Raw genomic sequence first — 20,702 nt, forward strand, 5'->3', positions numbered from 1 at the left:
CCAGGATTCCTTAGCCCTTATTTAGCCAATTTGTTTGACCGCATGGCTGGCTGGCCACGGTGACCATGGTCAGTCCCTGCCTGGTCAGTGCCCCCAGGACAGTTAGGGGGTGTCTCTACCCTTGACCAGCTCTGGGATTTCTGTGGCTGCTCCACTTGGATGCCCCCCACAACTGGGGTGCAGCCAGAGCACTGAGCTGGGGGCTGGCAGGGATGGGGACCTGGGTGACATCCTGTCACCAACAATGATGGGGTGCCAGAGGTCCTCAGTGCCAGGAGCCCCAGAGCAATGGGGATTTTCCTGGTGCTGTGCATGCTGGTGAGCACACAGGGGGCACGGGTGGGGTGGGGACTCCTCGGGGCGGAGAGCGTGGGGTCATCGGTGACGCTGCGGGCAGGAGGCACGGGTACAAGGCGGGGAAAGGAGCACACGGGGACACCCTGGGCGGGGGGGACAGGAGAGCACGGAGAGGAACAGGGGGCACACACGGAGCGGCTGCGGGGACACAGAGGGGAAGGGGAGAGCACAGGGACACCCTGGGGCCAGGGACAGGAGAGCACCGCGAGGAAGAGGAGCACACACGGAGCGGCTGCGGGGACACAGCACTGAAAGGAGCGCACAGGGACACTCTGGGGCTGGGGACAGGAGAGCACCGAGAGGAAGGGGAGCGCACCCGGAGCGGCTGCGGGGACACGGCGGGGATGCAGCGCACGGGGCGGGGACACGCGTGGGGCAGGCGGGGGTGGCCGCGGGGTGCGGGGGGGTCGGGGTGCGGTGCCGGCTGCCATTGGCTGCGCCGGGCTGATGTCACGGGCTGCTGTCACTTAAAAAGCTCCGCGGCGCCTAACGGGCTGGGACACGGGCTGGGACAGAGCCGGGACACGGCCGGGACGGGAGCGGAGCGGTGCCCGGTGCCCCAGCCGAGCGGCCCCGCACCTGCCCCGCACCTGTCCCGTATGAGCGGCTCCCGGAGCGGCGCCGCGGCCGCGGAGCCCCGAGCGGAGCCCCGAGCGGAGCCCTGAGCGCAGCCGAGCCGCCCCCGCCGCCCCGGGGCTGTCGCCGGGCCATGGCCGCGGCGGGGACGGAGCTGCCCGGCGGCAACGCCAGCGCCAACCAGAGCGCCGCCGAGCCCACGGTGTCGCGGGACGTGTGGACGGTGGGCATGGGCATCCTGATGTCGCTGATCGTGCTGGCCATCGTCTTCGGCAACGTGCTGGTGATCACGGCCATCGCCCGCTTCCAGCGCCTGCAGACCGTCACCAACTACTTCATCACCTCGCTGGCCTGTGCCGACCTGGTCATGGGACTGGCCGTGGTGCCCTTCGGCGCCTGCCACATCATCATGGAGATGTGGAAGTTTGGGAACTTCTGGTGCGAGTTCTGGACCTCTCTGGACGTGCTGTGCGTCACGGCCAGCATCGAGACCCTGTGTGTCATTGCTGTGGACCGGTACTTCGCCATCACCTCCCCGTTCAAGTACCAGAGCCTGCTGACCAAGGGCAAGGCACGTGTGGTCATCTTGGTGGTGTGGGTGGTGTCGGGCCTGACCTCCTTCCTGCCCATCCAGATGCACTGGTACCGGGCAGACCACGAGGACGCCATCCGCTGCTACCAGGACGAGATGTGCTGCGACTTCTTCACCAACCAAGCCTACGCCATCGCCTCCTCCATCATCTCCTTCTACGTGCCCCTCGTGGTCATGGTCTTCGTGTACGCCAGGGTCTTCCAGGTGGCCAAGAAGCAGCTGCAGAAGATCGACAGGAGCGAGGGGAGGTTCCACACCCAGAACAAGGAGCAGGAGCAGAAAGGGGGAGCCGGGCACCGCCGCTCCTCCAAGTTCTTCTTGAAGGAGCACAAGGCCCTCAAAACCCTGGGCATCATCATGGGCACCTTCACGCTGTGCTGGCTGCCCTTCTTCATCGTCAACATCGTGCACGTCATCCAGGACAACGTCATTCCCAAGTACCTGTACATCCTCTTGAACTGGCTGGGCTACGTCAACTCCGCCTTCAACCCCCTGATCTACTGCCGGAGCCCCGACTTCAGGTACGCCTTCCAGGAGCTGCTGTGCCTGCGCAGGTCCGCCCTCAAGATGTACGCCAACGGCTACTCCAACAGCAACGGCCGCAGCGACTACAACGAGGAGGACAACGGCTACCCCCTGGCCCCGGATAAAACCTGCCAGCTGCTCTGCGAGGAGGGCTCCTTCCCTCGCCCCGAGCACTTTTTGCACGGCAAAGGTACTGTGCATGGAGGGGAGGGTGCTGGGGGCTCAGGAGGGGGTGGCACAGAGGAGATTTTGCAAGGAAAATCACCCTTCTTTCATAATAATAGTGATTCTTTTATAGAGAGCGACTAAAACCTAACAGCTGGGAGAAACCCCAAACTCTGCCAAGCGTGGCTGGCCCTGGCAGGGCGGAGGGGCTGCTGGCAGCCCCCCAGGTTTGGGGCACAATCCGGGGGTCTCTTAGCAGGGAGGGGGATGCCAGGCTGTGCAGAATGCTCGTCCTCGGGGGGACCATCTGGCCGTGGCCGGGACTGAACTGGCCTGGGACTGAGCTACCTCATGACCTTGATGGGAGCAGGACCCCCCTGCCCCCGTGGGACTGCTGCCTGTCCCCTTGTCACCACCCCGCTGGTGGCTGCGGGAGCCCTCCAGGCCAGGAGGGCACCTGGGGCGGGGGGTGGCAGGACTGTCCAGCCCGGGGCACTTTGCGGAGAGCCCTGGATTTGATCTGCGACAAGCCGGCGGGGAGGGATGCAGGCAGCGGGGCAGACCGGGGCTGCCGGCTCTGGGACAGTTTGGTCACAGCCCAGAAACTGCGAATGCTCTGGGGGGTTTTGCTTTGCCAAGTGCTACAGGACTTTCTGTAGGGGGGAAAAAAAGAAAAATAACGATAGAAATAAACGGAGCGTCTGCCTAGAATGTGAGCCTGTGACTGTGGGACTCAGGAATGTGGCACTGGGAAGTCGGGTGACACGCGGCTGCAGTCACAGCCCAGCCAAAAGCTCGTAAAGCGCCCGGTTTGTTTAACCGCAGGGCTCGGATGACAGCGAGCCGGGGCAGCTGGGACGGAACGAGGCTCGGATTGTCCGGGGCACCCTGGAAACGCCGCTCCGACCGCGGCACGGCTGCAGGACCCTGGGGCTGGTGTGGAGGGGGGTTTGTCCCGTGTGCCAGGCTGTGCCAGGGGTGCCCGGGCAGGGTGGGCTGCGGGACAGGAACGGATAGGATAGGATAGGATAGGATAGGATAGGATAGGATAGGATAGGATAGGATAGGATAGGATAGGATAGGATAGGATAGGATAGGATAGGATAGGATAGGATAGGATAGGATAGGATAGGATAGGATAGGATAGGATAGGATAGGACAGGACAGTCCCTGGCTGGAAAGGAACAGCGATTTGGGCTGGGGGCTCACCCCGGTGTGACAGGCTGGACGCGGGGCAGGGAGGGTGTGCAGTGCCGGGAGGGTGTGCAGTGCGGGGTTCTTTCAGGAATTCTCGGGAAAGGGGCAGGAAAAGCTGCTCCCGGGACCTCTCGGGCCGCGGTGTCCCGGGGGATTCTCGGGGCATGCTCGGGCGTGCGGACCCCCCGCATTTCCACGCGCTGGGGATGTTGGTGGCGTTGTCGCATCACGGGGGCGTTGGTGGCATTGTCGTTGCGCTGTGGTCAGTTTGGGGAAGCGGGGCTCGCTGGATGCCCGGGAGACGTGGATGGGTGGCTGAGTCCCGGTGCAGGCGGAGGCAGAGCGGCTTTGGGGCAGCCGTGCCCGTCCCGCAGGAGCCGGGGGTAGATGGGGGTTTGTGGTACCGACACCCCCGGCAGTCCCTGGCTGCTCTGAGGGCTCGCCCCGAGCGCTGGTGCCGGCAGGGCTGGAGGGAATCCCCCGGCCGGGAGGGGACATCGCTGCTCCAGCTGTGGCGACAAACTGCTCTGGCTGTCAGGGCAAAACGCAGCGCTCTGGGAACTCCTGCTGCTCCTTTTCCTCCTTCCCAAAGTGCTGCTGATCCTGCCTGGGGAGGAGGAGCAGCTCCAAGAGCCCTGTGTTCCCCAAGCCCTGTGACTGACTGCGCTCCTCTTGTCCCCTGCGCATCCCAGCCCCGCAGCAGGGACAGGGGATGTGCCCGGAGCCCTTCCCGGCCCTCTGCCCGCCCGTGCCCTCACTGCTGCCCGGGGAGCGGTGCCAGCAGTGCCCCGGGTGCTCGGAGTACCAAGGAAGGGTGCGGCGACACGGTGACACTTTGTGGCGTGAGAGGCTGCGGGGCAGCCCCTGGGATAAACACGGACAGGAGAAGGGCAGGAGAGGGGCTGGAAGGGCAGGAGCAGGGCTGGCAGTCGGGCACTGCTCACTCCGTGCTGCACTGGCACTGAGAGAGAGCTCAGAGGCTGCATTTGCACTGAGAGGGGGCTCAGAGGATGTGCCGGGGTGGGCAGCTGGTGTAGGAGCACTCGGTGCAGGTCACACTCGGTGTAGGAACATACTCAGTGTAGGTGCACACGGTGTAGGTGCACACTCAGTGCAGGTACACACCCAGTGTAGGAGTACAATTGATGCAGGAAAACACGGTGTAGGAAAACACTCAGTGTAGGTGCACACTCAGTGTAGGAACATAGTGCAGGTACACAGTGTAGGAACACACTTGGTGTGGAATCACTCTCGGTGCAGGTACACACTCAGTGCAGGTGCACACTTGGTGCAGGTACAGCGTGTAGGAACACAGTATAGGAACACAGACAATGTAAGAATGGATTCAGTGTAGAAACACACTTGGTGCAGATGCACACTCAGTGCAGGCACACATTTGGTGCAGGTAAACACTTGGTGCAGGTGCACACTCTGTGTAGGCACTCAGTGTAGGCACTCACTCTTTTGCTGCAGATGCAATTTAGCTCCGTGCAGGCTGTGATTACCAAACAACACTCAGGGAAATGAGAATTAACCTCTTGATTGCAGAGATCAATATGTCTGCCCTGCTTTATCTCCTCTATCCCTTTATCTGCTGCCAGTCCCTGCTGCTCTGCAATGCCCAGGGCACCCTGGGTTTGAGGGGGCACAGAGGGACTGAGGTGTCCCACAGTGCTGGGGGTCAGGCCAGCCCCAGCAGGCTCCAACCTCCCCAGTTTGAGCCAGGACCCCGTGGCACAGGGAATTCCCATGCCCACATCTCTGTTGCGGTTTGTGTTTTCAATGTGATGAATTATTTGCATTTCGGTAGCACTGGCGGAGCAACAAATAATCCCCATTATTTGTTGTCCAAATAATTGTTCTCTTTTTTTGGCTTCCTCTTTTTACTTCAAATATTGTGGCTGTGGGTAGCCAAAGCTGAGAGATGAGCGAATGTTTATTTGCAGAAGCACTCCAGCACCCAGAGCACGTGGCTGTGGAAGGGACAGGGAATTTTGGGCTGTTTGCACTGGACAAATGACCTCGGTGCTGCCAGGAAACCTCAAGCTTGCATGGGAGTCTGGGTGTTGAGGAACTGATTTCTTTTCTCTAAGGCAACATTAGTAAAACTGGTGAAATATAAACTGTAAAGTTCTGGGGGCAGCTGGAATCAAAAGAGAGAAATAGTGGAGGGAAAAATATTATGGCATCATCAAAGCCAAACCTTTCCATGGCTGGGGAAAAAAAACCCAAACAACTTAGCCCTGTTAAAATATTTTATATTAAAAAGTTTCATAGACATATTAAAAAATGGAGCATTGGAGTCAGGAGTCGCTGTTTAAATTGGATTTTAGGATTTTATACTGGCAGAGTTGGCTCAGGTTAAGCACATCTGATAAAACACACGGTGGTGACTTCATTTGAGGGAAATCAGTGGCAAACATTACATTCTTCCAGCAAACAGAGCAGGCTGAAGCAAACACTGTGCTGCTGGCTGTACCCTGTGCCACTGCCACAGAGGAGGGGACACAGCCCCAGGTGTTGCTGCGCCAATGCCACAGAGGAGGGGACACAGAGGGGACACTGAGATTTTTTAAACTTTCTCCATCATGATAAAAAGTGGATTTGCTGCTTCTCCATGCATGCAGTTTCAGTTTTGCCATTTTCCCTATGGCAGGAGCATCCAGCTGAATTTCTGTGCAATATTTCCAGTGCCAGGGAGAGTGGATTGGGAAATATTCACTCGTTTCCTGTCCTTTGTAAGGACATTTTTGCACAAGTGCACATACAGATATGTGTCTGTGTGTATATATCCATTATCTCTATACAGCAATACTCAGAGCTTACATAAACAAGGAAATGGAAAGGGTTTGCTGTGCCAGATAAGTACAGAGATGAAGATCTGTATGTTCAAAACTCCAAGTATTTACTGCAGGTCCTACTGACTGACATGTTAAAATAAAGAGGATTTATGGGATTTATGCTGTAGTCAAGTGTCCTTGCTTAAAGCCGTTTCTCCCATATTTCCCAGCATTTTCCCAGTGAATCCTTCAGGTTTTATTAAAGAAAACCAACACCTCGAGGAGCAGGGAGGAAACACAGTGTGGACAAAAACTTCCTTAATTTATTATTATTTATTATTTAATTTATTTTTATTTTTATCTTTAATTTTATTTTTATCTTTATTTTTATTTTTATATTTTTTAATTTTAATTTTCATTTTAATTTTAATTTAAATTATTTACTATTTTATTTATTATTCCAGTGCTTTGAGCCCTGGCAGGGGAGGAGGCTGTGGGTGCTCAGCACTCTCTGGTTTTCCCCTCTCCCACCAGGATCTGCAGACAGGGGTTTCAAACCCACCTGCATCTCTCTTTGGGCTGGCAGTACTCCTGTGCCCCCGTGGCAGCACTCCCAGCAGCTGGCAGGGTTTGGAATTTGGGAGGCCTGGGAGGGAGCTGCAGCTTCCCCATCTGTTGGGGGTTTGGAATTTGGGCTGGGAGAAGGTGAGGAGGTGACCTGTCCTGCAGGAAGGCGGTGGCAGCAGCACTCCTGCCTGCCCCAGGTTGCTTCACCTTGGAGAAGCTCCTGGAGGTGTTTCTCTGGACACGTACCAACTCCTGTTCTCTGCTACCTGGTGTCCTGGTGTCCCTCCTGGTTCAGGTGAGGGTGAGGACAGAGCAGGAGTGATGCAAAGCAGGATGCCAGCCCAGAATGTTGCAATGACCAGGATTTTGTGTCCTCTGTGCCACTTAAGCCCAGGATGAAGCCTTGGCAGCACAGGACACTGTGCCCTGCACATTTTGAGGCTTCTCCTTTCCAGAAACAACAGCAGGGAATTGTTGTGCAGCTCAGACAGGGAGATTGCAGCAGGCGCTTCCTGCCAAATTACAATAATTTGTGCTTTCAAGGGATGGAGAGCCCCAGCCCTGGCTGACTGCAGAAGGAAAAGATCAGCCAGAGCTTCAGCATCTGTGGGGGAGCAGCAGCTGCCCCCCACCTTTCCCTATCCCTGTTACAACAGGACATTCCTGACAGGGAACATCTCACCTGGAAAGGTGCTTGGGCCTAAAAGGTGCTTAAATCCAGCCCTTATTTCCCCTGAGGATGCAGCAACCCCTCCTGGCTCTGATCCCCCAGGAATGCCAAGGGAAAGGCCTTGGGGAGCCACACTGGCAGAGCCTGGGGGCTCACAAACACAATCACACTGGGGTTGTGCTTTCCCTTCTCCCTGGGGTTGTGAATCCCAAACCTCCTCCCTGGAGTTGTGAATCCCAAACCTCCTCCCTGGGGTTGTGAATCCCAAACCTCCTCCCTGGGGTTGTGAATCCCAAACCTCCTCCCTGGGGTTGTGCCTTCCCTGCTCTCAGAACTCCCCTTGCCTCGGTGCTGTGCCAAAGGGATTTTTCTCTCTGTAAAGCTGTTGGTGCATCTGAAGCCAGCTCTGAGCCTGGCCTGGCTCTCTGGGGGAGCTCAGGAGCCCCTCTGGTGCCGGGGCAGGGCTCAGAGCAGGATTTGGGCCCCGCTGAGGCCTCAGCCCCAGGCCAGGCTGGTTCAGGTTTATCTCAGCATCGCAGGGCTGGCTGTGGTGCTGACACTGTTCCTCTCCAAAACCACCACCAGCAACAACAACTGATGCTTATGAGGCAGAGCTCAGCTCTGAGGGCTGGAGCAGAGGGTGGCAGCCTGATCCCAGCCTTCCCCAGCAGGTGAATGGAGAGGGAGGAAAGCTCTGAGCAGCAAGAACAGATTCCCCTGTGAGCTGACCCAGTTCCCCCACAGACACTTTGGGGCTGCCACCAGCTCTGCTGTGTGCAGACACACTTCCTCTCACTACCACCAGCAGAAAACACACACAGCTCCCGCTGACACATTTGATCTGAAGGCCAGACTGCAAGAAACTTATTTAGGTCTCCAGTTTTTCTCAGAAGAAAAAGCCACACATTTCCACTCACGTGTCAAACACAACAGGGCAGGACTCTCAGCCTCTGGAATCCTGAAACCCCAGGGATATTTTGCACTGCTTCTGAAGTCTTCAAGGCTGCCTCACAATGTGCTGTCCCGTGGGACCTGCATCCAAGAGCCACCAAGGAGGTCATGTCCTGACAGGCACCATTAATCTGATTCCTCTGTGGCTTTGGGGGTGATAAGAAATGTTTTCAGCAGCGTGGTTCTTGCTTCAGCTGCAAGATATCAAGATGAAGCTGTTCCCACCCGGGGATGAACAAGCATTTCCTTCAGCCAGGCAGAAAAAAAAGAAGATTAAGGAGAGATTTTTCACACTCGCATACACTTGAGAGGAAAAAATATTTACATGAGGGAGAAAGGACTTGGCAGGGGCTCCCCAGAGGCCATTTGCTGTTTATGCATTTCTCAGGCCTGGGCTGAGGCTGCAGAGCCTGAGCCTCCCTGAGCCACTGGGGGATGTTTTAGGGCTGGGAGATCCCTAAAACCAGTGGGGTTGTGTTTGTGAGCCCCCAGGCTCTGCCAGTGTGGCTCCCCAAGGCCTTTCCCTTGGCATTCCTGGGGGATCAGAGCCAGGAGGGCCTGCTGCATCCTCAGGGGAAATAAAGACTGATAATGATAAAACCGCACAACTCTTTTAGGACAGGTTGGGGTGTCCAACGAGGCTCCCATCAGCTCTGCCAGGAAAGTCATACATCCAGCACAGACTGGTGGTGGGAAGAGAAGGAATCTATGGAGGATTGTTACATGGAAAGGTGGATGCAACCAAATAAGAGAGACAAAGTAAAATACAGCCCAAGGAGAGTGTAAAGAGATGGAGAAACAATTAAAGATGAGAAATCAGTCCTAGGAGGGAAAATGACTCAAGCACCAGCAGGAAACTCAAGAGGCTGGATCCCCTGAAAGGGAGGGAGAAGGAAGGAATGGATTGCAGAAGAGGAAGCAGGGCTGGGAAATGCTGTGAGAGCAGGACCTGCACTTCAGGGCAGGATCTGTGTTTGTGTGCAGGATCCACATTTCAGAGCAGGATCTGTGTTTCTGTGGATCTGTATTTCAGGGCAGGATCTGTGTTTCTGTGGATCTGTGTTTCAGTGCAGGATCCACATTTCAGGGCAGGATCTGTGTTTGTGTGCAGGATCTGTGTTTGTGTGCAGGATCTGTGTTTAAGGACAGGATCCGTGTTTTAGGGCAGGATCTGTTTCTGTGGATCTGTGTTTCAGTTCAGGATCTGTATTTCTGTGCAGGATCTGTGTTTCAGTTCAGGATCTGCATTTCAGTTCAGGATCCACATTTCAGAGCAGGATCTGTGTTTCAGTTCAGGACCTGCCTTTCAGTCCAGGCAGCCTGGCTGGTGCCTGTGCCCTCCCACGTTCCCCTCTGTGCCCCAGAGCTCTGGGGGATCACGGCTGCCTCTGGAATGAGCAGCAGCTTTGCTTCCTTCTCTGGGCTGCCCTGCTGCCTGCCAAGGCATGGCAGGAGGGCGTGGGGCAGGCGTTCCTGCCATGCTGGGGCCGGGGATGCCTTTGGGGTGAGTGTGTGACAGGTACAGAGACAAACCAGGACAGCCGCCTGGCCCTGCTGGCCTCGGGGATAGAGAGGTGGGAATGGGGAATCGCAGAGCCACTGAGATGGGAAAGACCTCCCAGAGAACCCAGCTCAGCCTCTGACACTTTGCCAGCCAGGAGAGTTGGAGGGGAAATGGGATTTTCCCTGTGGAAGGGCTGTGGGTACCTGGGATGCTGCTGGGCTTTGGCATCAGCATCACTCCCAGGAGTTTTGCTGGTCTTAATTTGCTTTTTGTTTGTCATCTTGGGGTCTCCACAATGCCAGCCAGGAGCTGGGGTGTGTTTGGGAGGGGACAGGTCAGCGTTGTCACCTCTGCTGGTGTGTCCAGCATGCAGATCTCCCTGGGTGACCAGCGCTGTGGCCCTGCTGTTTCCAGTGCCCCTGGAACACGAGCTGTCACTGTCACTGTCACTGCCACTGTCCCTTTGCTGAGGTGGCTGATCCATGGGCAGCCCCAGAGGATGAGTGGAGGTTTTGAGGTTTCTCCTTTCCCCAGCTCACTGTGCCCCAGGGAATTCCAGGCTTCCCACAGGAACATGGCAACCCACAGGATGGGGGCATGGGAGGGACCCTGGCTGTAATAGGGATGCAAACCATGGTCCAAATGTCCATTTTTTCAATGGGACACTTCTGAAAGAGATCCTTTGCTAATTATGGAATAGGATTTTTTCTATTTTCTAATAATGGAATAGGATTTTTCTAAAAATACTACCTTGATTAGGCATTGCAAAATTCAGGTGCTTTGCAACATGCATTGTTAAATTTTTCAGGTGTTGTTCTATTCATTACCCAGCCCATGAATTATTGCAAGGAAAATTAAGTTTTAGAGGAAAACCCATGCTGTGTGAGGAAGTTTTGAGTGCCATCACTAGCAGGAGCCCTTGGAACATGGGGATGTCTGTCCAGGGCCATGTCCACCCTGAGAGCAGCTGCCTGGGTTGTGCAGTCCCTGGGCAGGGATTGTGCTGCTGCTGACACACACACACACAGGACTTGGAAAGGCCAAACTGTCCCTCCAGGCTTGGCTGTGACTCCTCAGAACCTCCTCAGCCCTGTCTGAGCCTTGTCAGTGGCAGGAAGAGCGAAAGGCAGCGTGAAGGTGTCACCCTGCTCGTGGTGACAAACAGCAGGGCCCAGATTAGAAACCAGCCTGTGCCCTGGTGAGTCAGAGCCCAGCCCGGTGCCACCTGCCACTGCACCTGCCAGGACCTGGCAGCAGTAGAAATCCAATTTATGTTGTATTTTTTAGGATGAAACCCTTCTCTTCCTTTGCTGCTTTTGGGGGTGGCTGTGAGACAATGAGATCTTCCAGATCACAGAGGGGATGAGAGCTGGACCCTCAAAATCCTTCACTCCCAAATGTGCAATCCAGGTCTGGAAATAGTAGAAAACCATTTTACGTTGTATTTTTTTCAGTCTTTAAAATTGTCTGCAGCCCCTGCCAGCTTGTTCCATGGACCCTGAGTACCTGCTGAATTCTCCTCCTCCCCGATGGCCCAGGTTGTGTTTGCAGCAGCTTTCCTCCCTCCCCTCCCCTGGGTGATTCATTCCTCGGGCAGTGGAGAAGGCATTGCATAATGCAAATAGGGCTGAAAATGGCAATTTCTGTACAAATGCTCATTCCAGGAACAGCCAAGCCAGGTCCCAGGCTGATAATGGCAATTTCTATACAGATGCTAATTCCAGGAACAGCCAAGCCAGGTCCTCTGGGGCTTTGCTCCTCGAGGAAATAAATCTCTGTGGGTTTAGCCAGGAGTTCCAATTCATTTTTGTTACAATTAATGAGAGAAACTTGTGGATTTACGAAGGGTTTCTCTGCTCTAGTGCAGACCCAGAGATGGTTTATCCTGCTCAGAAGTGGCCTGGAAGTTTTTCAGGCTGTGTCTTTGCAGAAGGAAGGGGTGTCCACTTCTCCCCTGGATAAAAGAATCTGGGACAAACCATAATTTCCTAAATCTGTGTGTCCTGCCAAGGCAGAGGGATTCACCTCCTCAATCTGTGTCTCCTGCCCCACCCCACAGGAATCTTCACCCCCATCCACGGCACCTTCAAAGGATGGTGATGGCAATAACGAGGCCTTTGTTGTTAATAATAGAGACAATCTGGAGAGGAGCTGCTGAGGGATTACAGGGCTGCTGGACTGGTTTTGGGGGTGAGAATAATGGAGCTGAATAAATGTGTGGAGCGGAATAAATCCCACCCGCTCCTCCTTTCATCTTCCTTACATGGAGTTCACTGAAGTTTGGCTTGCAGTCATTTATGGGAGGCTCAGTTATCATTCCCACACCCCTCTTGCTGATTTCTGTGCACAGAAACCCCTCTCATTGCACAGCACAGGGGTTTTTGGGCCACTTTATGTGATCCTGAGCCCTGCTCTGCCCTCCTGCCTTTGCAGTGAGCCCAGGGCCAGGTGTGGAGGAACCAGAGGATTCCCCCAGCTCTGGGCTCCTTCAGATATCAGTGCTGTTGTAACTATGAATCTGATTTAAAATAAAACACGCCTGAAAATGTCCCATATCGGACCCTCAGAGGGCTGTAGTGAGCTCCTTGAACTCTCCTCCCATTCCTGCACCAGTCTTGGCACCCCCCATTTCCAAGTGAGGTTTCAGGTGACAGCTGGCCTCCTCAACCTCCCTAAACAGGAGGGAAATCGCAGTAAATAAATAACCAAAATGAAAACTTTGTGTGCCCCTAGCATCCTGCCCCTGCCATTTGGGCACATTCCTGCACTTTTCCTCCTGCGAGGAGTGTCTGTGTCGCCGTCAGCCCCATCTCTGGGGTCAGGATTTGCTGGCCCTGCTGCTGTGCTCAGAGCTGGGTTTGCCCTGAAAGAGGCTGTGAAAAACGCCAACATCTTGTTTTTTAAACTTTAAAAGTTTAATAGTAATAAAATGGTTATAAAAATAATAATATAATTAGAGTAATAATAATTTGGACCATTTGATTTAGGACAATATGAGACAATAAAAAACAAACAGTTAAGGACAGTCCAGGTACCTCTTTCTGGGAAAAAGAAGCCCGAAAAAGGACCCACATTAACAGAGGATTAACCCTTAAAAGCAAGAACCTGTTGTATATTCATACATGATGCATAAATTCCATTCAAACACAGAATTCTGTCTGGGCAGTGTCAGCTTCTTCCACTGAATCCTGACAGCATCGTTCTACAGAATGAAGTGGGAAGAAGTTCATTTCTCCTGATAATGGGGTAATAAATTCTCTTTCTCTGAAAGATTCAGGTGTCCTGTGGCTGCTATCTCAGTGCTAGTCCTTGCTTTAAAAAAATGTCTTACATAGCATCGTTTCTATTTTAACATTTTGTTATAACCTAAAACTATATTTAACACACTACTTAAGAAAATTAATACAGCATAACTTTCTAACACAATACATATAATATTATTAATTTTAATATTATCTTCATTTTAACAATAACTTTGTAACACAACAGCCAGCAGCTGTTCAATATTTCATTTAATTATTTAATATTATTGCAATATTATTATTATTATTATTATTATTATTATTATTATTATTATTATTATTATTATTATTATTATTATTATTATTATTAATTAATTAATAATATGGAAATCCAATCATAAAATAGGCATTTTTCACAGGGGGACAAGGCAAGCCCAGGCTCCAGCAGTGCTGCTGCTGGCAGGGGCACAAAGCAAGGGCTGCATCCATCAAGTGCAGCAGGTCACCGTGACTGGAACCATGAGATCACCACCACAGGCTCCACCCCGCAGGGAAATCTTTTTATATCTCCTGGCAGATGCCAACCATTTGCTCAGTGCCTGCAGCAGGGGCTTGGCAGGGAGCAGGGCAGGAGAGCCCAGCCCTGGTGCTGTGAAAACAGGCTGTGTTTGTCCAGGTGTGATGGGTAAACAGCCCTGGGTGCCTGGCCCTGCCTGCCTGCTGGCTGTTGTGTCTGCCTGTGATAGCATCAGCACCTTCTGCCAGCCCAGCTGGGCTGTGCTGAGACAAAGCCTGGGCTGAGCCCAGCCAAACCAAAGCTTGGTGTGAACCCAAGAAAAGCAGAGCTTGGGGTGAGCCCAACCAAACCAAACCAGAGCTTGGGGTGAACCCAAACAAACCAAAGCTTGGTGTGAGCCCAAACAAACCAGAGCTTGGGGTGAACCCAGCAAAACCAAAGCTTGTTGTGAACCCAACCAAACCAGAGCTTGGGGTGAGCCCAACCAAACCAAACCAGAGCTTGGGGTGAACCCAGCAAAACCAAACCAAAGCTCGGGGTGAGCCCAGCAAAACCAAAGCTTGGTGTGAACCCAAACAAACCAAAGCTTGGTATGAGCCCAAACAAACCAGAGCTTGGGGTGAACCCAGCAAAACCAAAGCTTGGTGTGAACCCAACCAAACCAGAGCTTGGAGTGAGCCCAACCAAACCAGAGCTTGGGGTGAACCCAGCAAAACCAAAGCTTGGTGTGAGCCCAAACAAACCAGAGCTTGGTGTGAGCCCAACCAAACCAAACCAAACCAAACCAAACCAAACCAAACCAAACCAAACCAAAGCTTGTGGTAAGCCCAACCAAACCAGAGCTTGGGGTGAGCCCAACCAAACCAAGCTTGGGGTGAGCCCAACAAAACCAAAACTTGGTATGAGCCAAACCAAACCAAAGCTTGGGGTGAGCCCAGTCAAACCAAAACTTGATGTAAGCCCAACCAAACCAAAGCTTGGGGTGAGCCCAACCAAACCGGAGCTTGATGTGACCCCAGCCAAACCAAAGCTTTGTGTGAACCCAACCGTGCTGGAGCCTTTCCCACCCATGTTCAGCCCTGGGAGTGTTACCAGGCTTTGGCACAGCTCCTGTGCTCCACCCTTTGATGTGGGTGAGAGAGATCAGGGAGAAAAATCAGGATTTTCTCTCAGCCAGTAGCAGCTGCTGCCATGAGTGATTGCCCAAGGAGATTTTAGGAATGGGGTTTGAGCTCTGGAGCAGCATTGGAAACTGTTAGTGGGGATGTGGTGCACAAGAGGCCAGCTGGGGCTCTGTCCCTCTCCCAGCCCCTGTAATTGTGCATTTCTGACCTGCTTGTCACTGATTTAATGGATGGAAGATCCATGAAACTCCCCAGGAGCAGCATCCTCCAAAATCCGGTGATTGAACCATGAGTTGGAATTGCCAGGAATTGCAGGAATTGCCAGGAATTGCAGGAATTGCAGAAATTTTCCCTCCTCCAGGATGAAATAAATGTGTTTTTTCTGGGATTGCTCCTGTGGGAAGTGAGTAACAGGGGCAGTTTGAATCCCTGAAGTTCCCTGAGGAGGGGATGGAAGGAGCTGATGGATGCTCCACCCTGGGCAGGGAATTTCTGAGGGGCAGGACATGCTGCTAAGCCTGCAAAAGAAGATTTTCTCCTTGTCCCCAGGTGGGAGACAGCAGCATGAACAGATGGAGAGGATAGCCTTGGTTTTTGTGCTGGGAAGCAAAGCCCTGGCTGAGCACTGATTTTCCAGGCACTGTTGGAATTCCTAGAATAAAAATCCTTCTGCATTTCGCCCTGACACTGAGATATTTCACATAAAGCAATCAAGCTGACCACCCCACGTCCATTTACAAGTTTTCCAGGAACTCCTCGGGGCAGTCAGAGGAAATCAGAGTCCAGAGCTGAATTCCACAAGCGATGACGCCGAGCCTGGGGAGGGATTTTCACTTCTGGAATCCAAATGTCCACAAATGCTGATTTCTTACAATGTGGGATGTTTCTGGTGTGGATCCCCTCCAAGCATTCACAGGCACCTGCTGATAATCCCATTTCTGTCAGATCCCTGGCTCTCTCCCACCTGGAGGATCATTGTTTGCTATTTTCTTGTGAGGATTTGGTGGTGTCTCCATGTTTTTGACATTCCTGAGCTTGGCACACAGCAGTGCTCCAGCCTCTGTGTGTCACAGGGCTGCAGGAACTGGGAGGGAACCCTGGAGATCATCCCAGCATCCCACCAGAACCCCCTGCCCACAGCAGGGACAGGGAGAGCAGCCAGGCAGAGCTTTGTGCTTGGGATGGGGCAGGAGGGAGCTGAAATCCCACCCCAGATCTTCCTTTGTGTGAGTGGAGTCAAGGCAGGTGGAGGAGAGAATTCAAAATTCCATCCCAGATCTTCTTTGTGAGGAGCCCAAAGGCAGGTGGAGAATTCAAAATTCCATCTCAGATCTTCCTTTGTGTGCAGCCCAAATACATGTGGAGGAGAGAATTGAAAATTCTGTCTCAGATTTTCCTTTGTGTGGAGTCAAGGCAGATGAAGGATAGAATTCCAAATTCTATCTCAGATCTTCCTTTGTGTGCAGCCCAAAGGCAGGTGGAGAATTCCAAATTCCATCTCAGATCTTCCTTTGGGATAAGCTCAAAGGCAGGTGGAGAAGAGAATTCAAAATTCCATCTCAAATTTTTCTTTGTGAGGAGCCCAAAAGCAGATGGAGGAGAGAATTCAAAATTCCATCCCAGATCTTCCTTTGTGAGGAGTCAAGGCAGGTAGAGAATTCAAGATTCCATCCCAAATCTCCCTTTGCGAGCAGTCCAAAGGCAGGTGGAGAAGAGAATTCCAAATTCCATCTCAGATTTTCCTTTGTGAGCAGCCCAAAGGCAGGTGGAGGAGGGGATCTGTTGTTCCTCCAGGGAGAAGGTTGTTCTGCTCATTGTTAACTTGTTTGGCTTGGGTTTAAGTCCTGTGTTAGTTGGAATATCTGCAGAGGAAATTGGGTGTGAGCCAGGCTTAGGGACACATCTACACTCTGCTGGCATCACACCAAGAAAAGGAAATTACAGTGCCACAAAGCAAGGGAAAGTGCTGCCTGCATTGGTTTAGGTGGGATATTGGGATTAAATCCTTCCATGTGAGTGTCCAGGGAAGGGTTTGGAGCCACCTGGGACAGTGGGAGGTGTCCCTGCCGTGGCAGGGGTGGCACTGGGTGATTTTAAGGTCCCTTGCATCCCCAGTCGTTCCATGGTTCTATCCCTGCTCCCTCTGTTGGGATCAACATCCAATCTGCTCAGTGATTAAAAACCACACAAGACCCAAAGCAAACAATGTCCTTCCATTTCCCAAAACTGAACAGAGGAAAAAACCCCTCAGAAAAGCTGGGGCAGGGGAAGGAGGGGGAAATGGGGTAACAGAGCTTTTAAAATCCTGTTGCTTTGCAGCTGTTCCCACCCTGGCTGCCCTCCAGAGGGACTTGGATGATCTCTGCCTGGAAAAAAAGGAGTCCTTCACGTCCATCACTGGATGGGGACATTATTCCTCAGCAAAGGAGATTAAAATCCAGGTTTGGGGTTTAGGAATGGAGCTGCACCAGTGTGGAGCCAGGGATCTTCCCTCAGGTGGATTTGAGTGATTTCCCAGTGCTGGTGGGAGTGAAGGGCACAGAGGCCTTGGGTCTCCAGAGCAGTTTGACACCAGCCAGCAGTAGATATATGGAGGTTATTTGGTGCTTGTTCATGGGGAAAGCTGTGCTAAGAACTACCTGGGAATTTGTGTCCCAGTCTGGCTTTGTGGCTGCTGGACCAAGAGCCCAGCCGGGCTGTGCTGGGCTTGGCACAGCAAACTGGAAGGGATGAGCTGGAGTTTTTCCTTTCCTAGATAAAAGTCACCATAAACCAGACTAAATCTGGGACTGGGGCACTCTGGGGTTGTTTTTTGTGCTACACCTTGGCTTCCTGTCAGGCATTCACAGGTTTTTCTCTCCCCTTGAGCTGTGCAGGAGCACCTGATGGTTCCTCTCCTGTTGCTGAGCCCCGGGGCTCCTCTCACACCCTGCACTTGCAGCAGATGCTGTTTAAACGTTCCAGGAGGAGCTGTTGGCAAATGGGGGATGACAGGTTGCAGAAACAGGATAAAATAGCAGGAGTTTCCAGGGAAAGCTTGGAGAGGCAGGAAAGGAAGGGGGCACAGTCTGGAAGGGGCTGTGCCAGGCCTGGCTGGGTTGTGAGACCCCTGTGGAGCTGCAGGCGGTACAGGGCAAGGCTGGCAGATTTTCCTGGCTCCTGGAGGGCTGGGGCAGGAAATTCTGCCTTGCTCTGCCTTCATTCCACCCTGAATCCTTGGATTGCTTGGGGAGGAGCTGCTCAGTGCCTTGCGGAGAGCTCCATGTCCATGGACATCCAGCTCCCATGGAGATTTCACAAGGCACAGGGCTCAAGTGGAGTGAAGCAAATCTAACATTTATGGAATCAGAGATTCCCAGAAGGGTCTGGGTTGGAAGGGACTTAAAAATCATCTCATTCCACCCCTGCCATGGGCAGGGACAGCTCCCACTGTCCCAGGGTGTTCCAGGTCTCATCCAGCCTGGCCTTGGGCACTGCCAGGGATCCAGGGGCAGCCACAGCTGCTCTGGGCACTCTCAGGGCCTGCCCACCCTCCCAGGGAAGGATTTCTACCCAACATCCCACCTAACCCCTGCTCCCTTGCAGTCTGAAGCCATTCCCCATGTCCTGTCACTGCTGTTCCTGCTGATTTGCAAAACCACTTAGTGCAAAGCACTGAGACAACCCACAGGGAATTTGTTTTCCTCTTCATCCTCTCCTTGACCCCCTGGGAAATGTCCCCTGGGAGCCATTTCAAGCTCCTGCCGTGACTCTGTGGGCAGCAATCCATTCCCATTGACTGGGAAGGGAATTCTGACTTTCTCATCAGCTCCTCACCCTGTGCAATGGCTGTCCTTGAGCCTGGGATTAATTAGGACTAATGACCAAAAACGTCATCATCATCATCAGGCTTCCACCTCTCCTAGGAGTGTCTGAACCAAAACAGGGAATGTAAAGGAGAGGATTCCAGCTGGAAAGTTGCTTTGTGGGATGTGGATGATCCATCCTGCTGAATCCAGGATTCCCACAGGTGACCAGGCACTGCTCATTACCAGAGCCTGCAAGGTTTCCTCGGCCAACTTCTGTTTTCAGTATTAAGCTTTGCCTTGTGAACCTTGAGGAACTCGGCTCCCAGGGCAGAGGAAATGTTGGAAAGGGTCAGGCGAGCTGTGCTCTGTCCGTGTCACTGGGAGCAGCCAGCAGCATTCCAGGACAACATCTGATTTTGTGCTTTTACGAGGCAGATGTTTGGGAGAAGGGCTGTGCTGTTTATTCCAGCTGCCATCTCCCAGCCCCGCTCCCTCTGCACAGAGCAGCCCATAAATAAAAATCCTTGGGATTTTGCCACCATTTGGGCAGCCCTGCCTTCCATCAGGGCCTGCTGCAAACCCCCTCCCCCTGCACCTCACTTTTACAGGGGAATAAATCAGTGAGGGCTAAATCCTCTCTGAGAGACACGAGGATAAATCCGGAATGGCCGCGCTGACATCGGCGCCGCGATGGAATTGTGAAGGGGGTTTGATTCCTTCATTTCAGAGTCCTGCTGCTGATTTCCTGCAAAGGAGTTTGGTTCCTTCATTGCAGAGTCCTGCTGCTGATTTATTGCAAAGGAGTTTGGTTCCTTCATTGCAGAGTCCTGCTGCTGATTTCCCGCAAAGGAGTTTGGTTCCTTTATTTCAGAGTCCTGCTGCTGATTTCCCGCAAAGGAGTTTGGTTCCTTTATTTCAGAGTCCTGCTGCTGATTCACTGCAAAGGAGCTCGGGCTCAGCGTGTCCTGGGACTCAGCAGCAAGGCAGGGCTTGCTCTGGGGTGCAGAGCTGATGGCAGAGCAGTTCCATGGGTTTTGCTGGAATTGATTCACAGAATTCGCAGAATGACACAATCACAGAATTCACAGAATCACACACAGAATTCACAGAATCACAGAATCCACAGAATCACACAGAGAATGCACAGAATTCACAGAATCACACAGAATCACAGAATTCACAGAATCACACAGAATTCACAGAATTCACAAAATCACACAGAATCACAGAATTCACAGAATCACACACAGTCACAGATTTCACAGAATCACACACAGAATTCACAGAATCACTCTCAGAATTCACAGAATCTCACAAAATCACACAGAATCACACACAGAATTCCCAGAATCACTGGGTTGGAAGAGACCTTCAAGATCATCGAGTCCAACCCATCCCCAACACCTCAACCAAACCCTGGCACCCAGTGCCACATCCAGGCTTTGTTAAACACACCCAGGGATGGTGACTCCATTCACCTTCCTGGGCAGAACATTCCAGAACTCCTATAGACTGTGTGGCCTGGATTTGGAGCACCACAAAGTCATTATTGTGACCATCTTGTGGTGAGATATCCAGGAACTTCCTTTGTTTTCCCAGGAAAAGCCAAACCAGGATCTCAGCCCTGCAGGGATGGGGGTGATGAGCAGCACCACCATAATGAGCAAAACTCCCCAATTACAGCAGCAGCAATTAAACCCCAGTGGTGAGGGATGCAGAGCCTTGCTGAGCTCCGTGGCTCCATTTCCTGAGCACAGAAATGGAATTATTTTGGATCTTCCCATTTAATCTCCACCAGTGCTCTGCCCTGGGAGCTGTGGGAGAGGTTCAGGTTTCCTTGGAAGCTGACAAGCACCATCTATAGGATTGCTGCAGAAGAGGCCTCGGGCTGCCAGCTGATGGAAAAGGGCAGAGGAATTCACCCTGGATTTCCAGATTTGTTCTGGAGAAACCCCAGTGTGCCCAAAGCCACAGCTGCCCTCATCCATCCTCCATGGGTGGGGCATTGCCCACCCTGGATGAGCTGCTGCTCCTTGGTCCCCTGGGGGAATGCTGCCTGTGGAATTGCTGGAATTGCAGAGCTGGGATTGTTTCACACAGGGATTTCCTAAAGGGCTCATAATCTGCAAAATGTCCAGTTTTCCTCG

General features: G+C 52.8%; 1 protein-coding gene across 1 annotated transcript; it reads left to right on the forward strand.

The window, feature by feature from the left end:
* The first annotated feature begins 882 nt into the window (after positions 1-882).
* On the forward strand, positions 883-2,359 carry ADRB2 (adrenoceptor beta 2). Its single transcript, XM_058815143.1, has one exon. It carries the CDS (start codon positions 1,067-1,069, stop codon positions 2,357-2,359), a length of 1,293 nt encoding a protein of 430 aa, XP_058671126.1. The 5' UTR covers positions 883-1,066.
* The last annotated feature ends 18,343 nt before the right edge of the window (positions 2,360-20,702 follow it).

The sequence above is a fragment of the Ammospiza caudacuta genome, chromosome 16 (genome assembly GCF_027887145.1).
Source record: "Ammospiza caudacuta isolate bAmmCau1 chromosome 16, bAmmCau1.pri, whole genome shotgun sequence".
Classification (NCBI taxonomy): Eukaryota; Metazoa; Chordata; class Aves; order Passeriformes; family Passerellidae; genus Ammospiza; species Ammospiza caudacuta.

Bases quoted from the DNA above. Each gene is read 5' to 3' on its own strand.
- ADRB2 (XM_058815143.1), top strand. From the start codon at position 1,067: ATGGCCGCGGCGGGGACGGAGCTGCCCGGCGGCAACGCCAGCGCCAAC.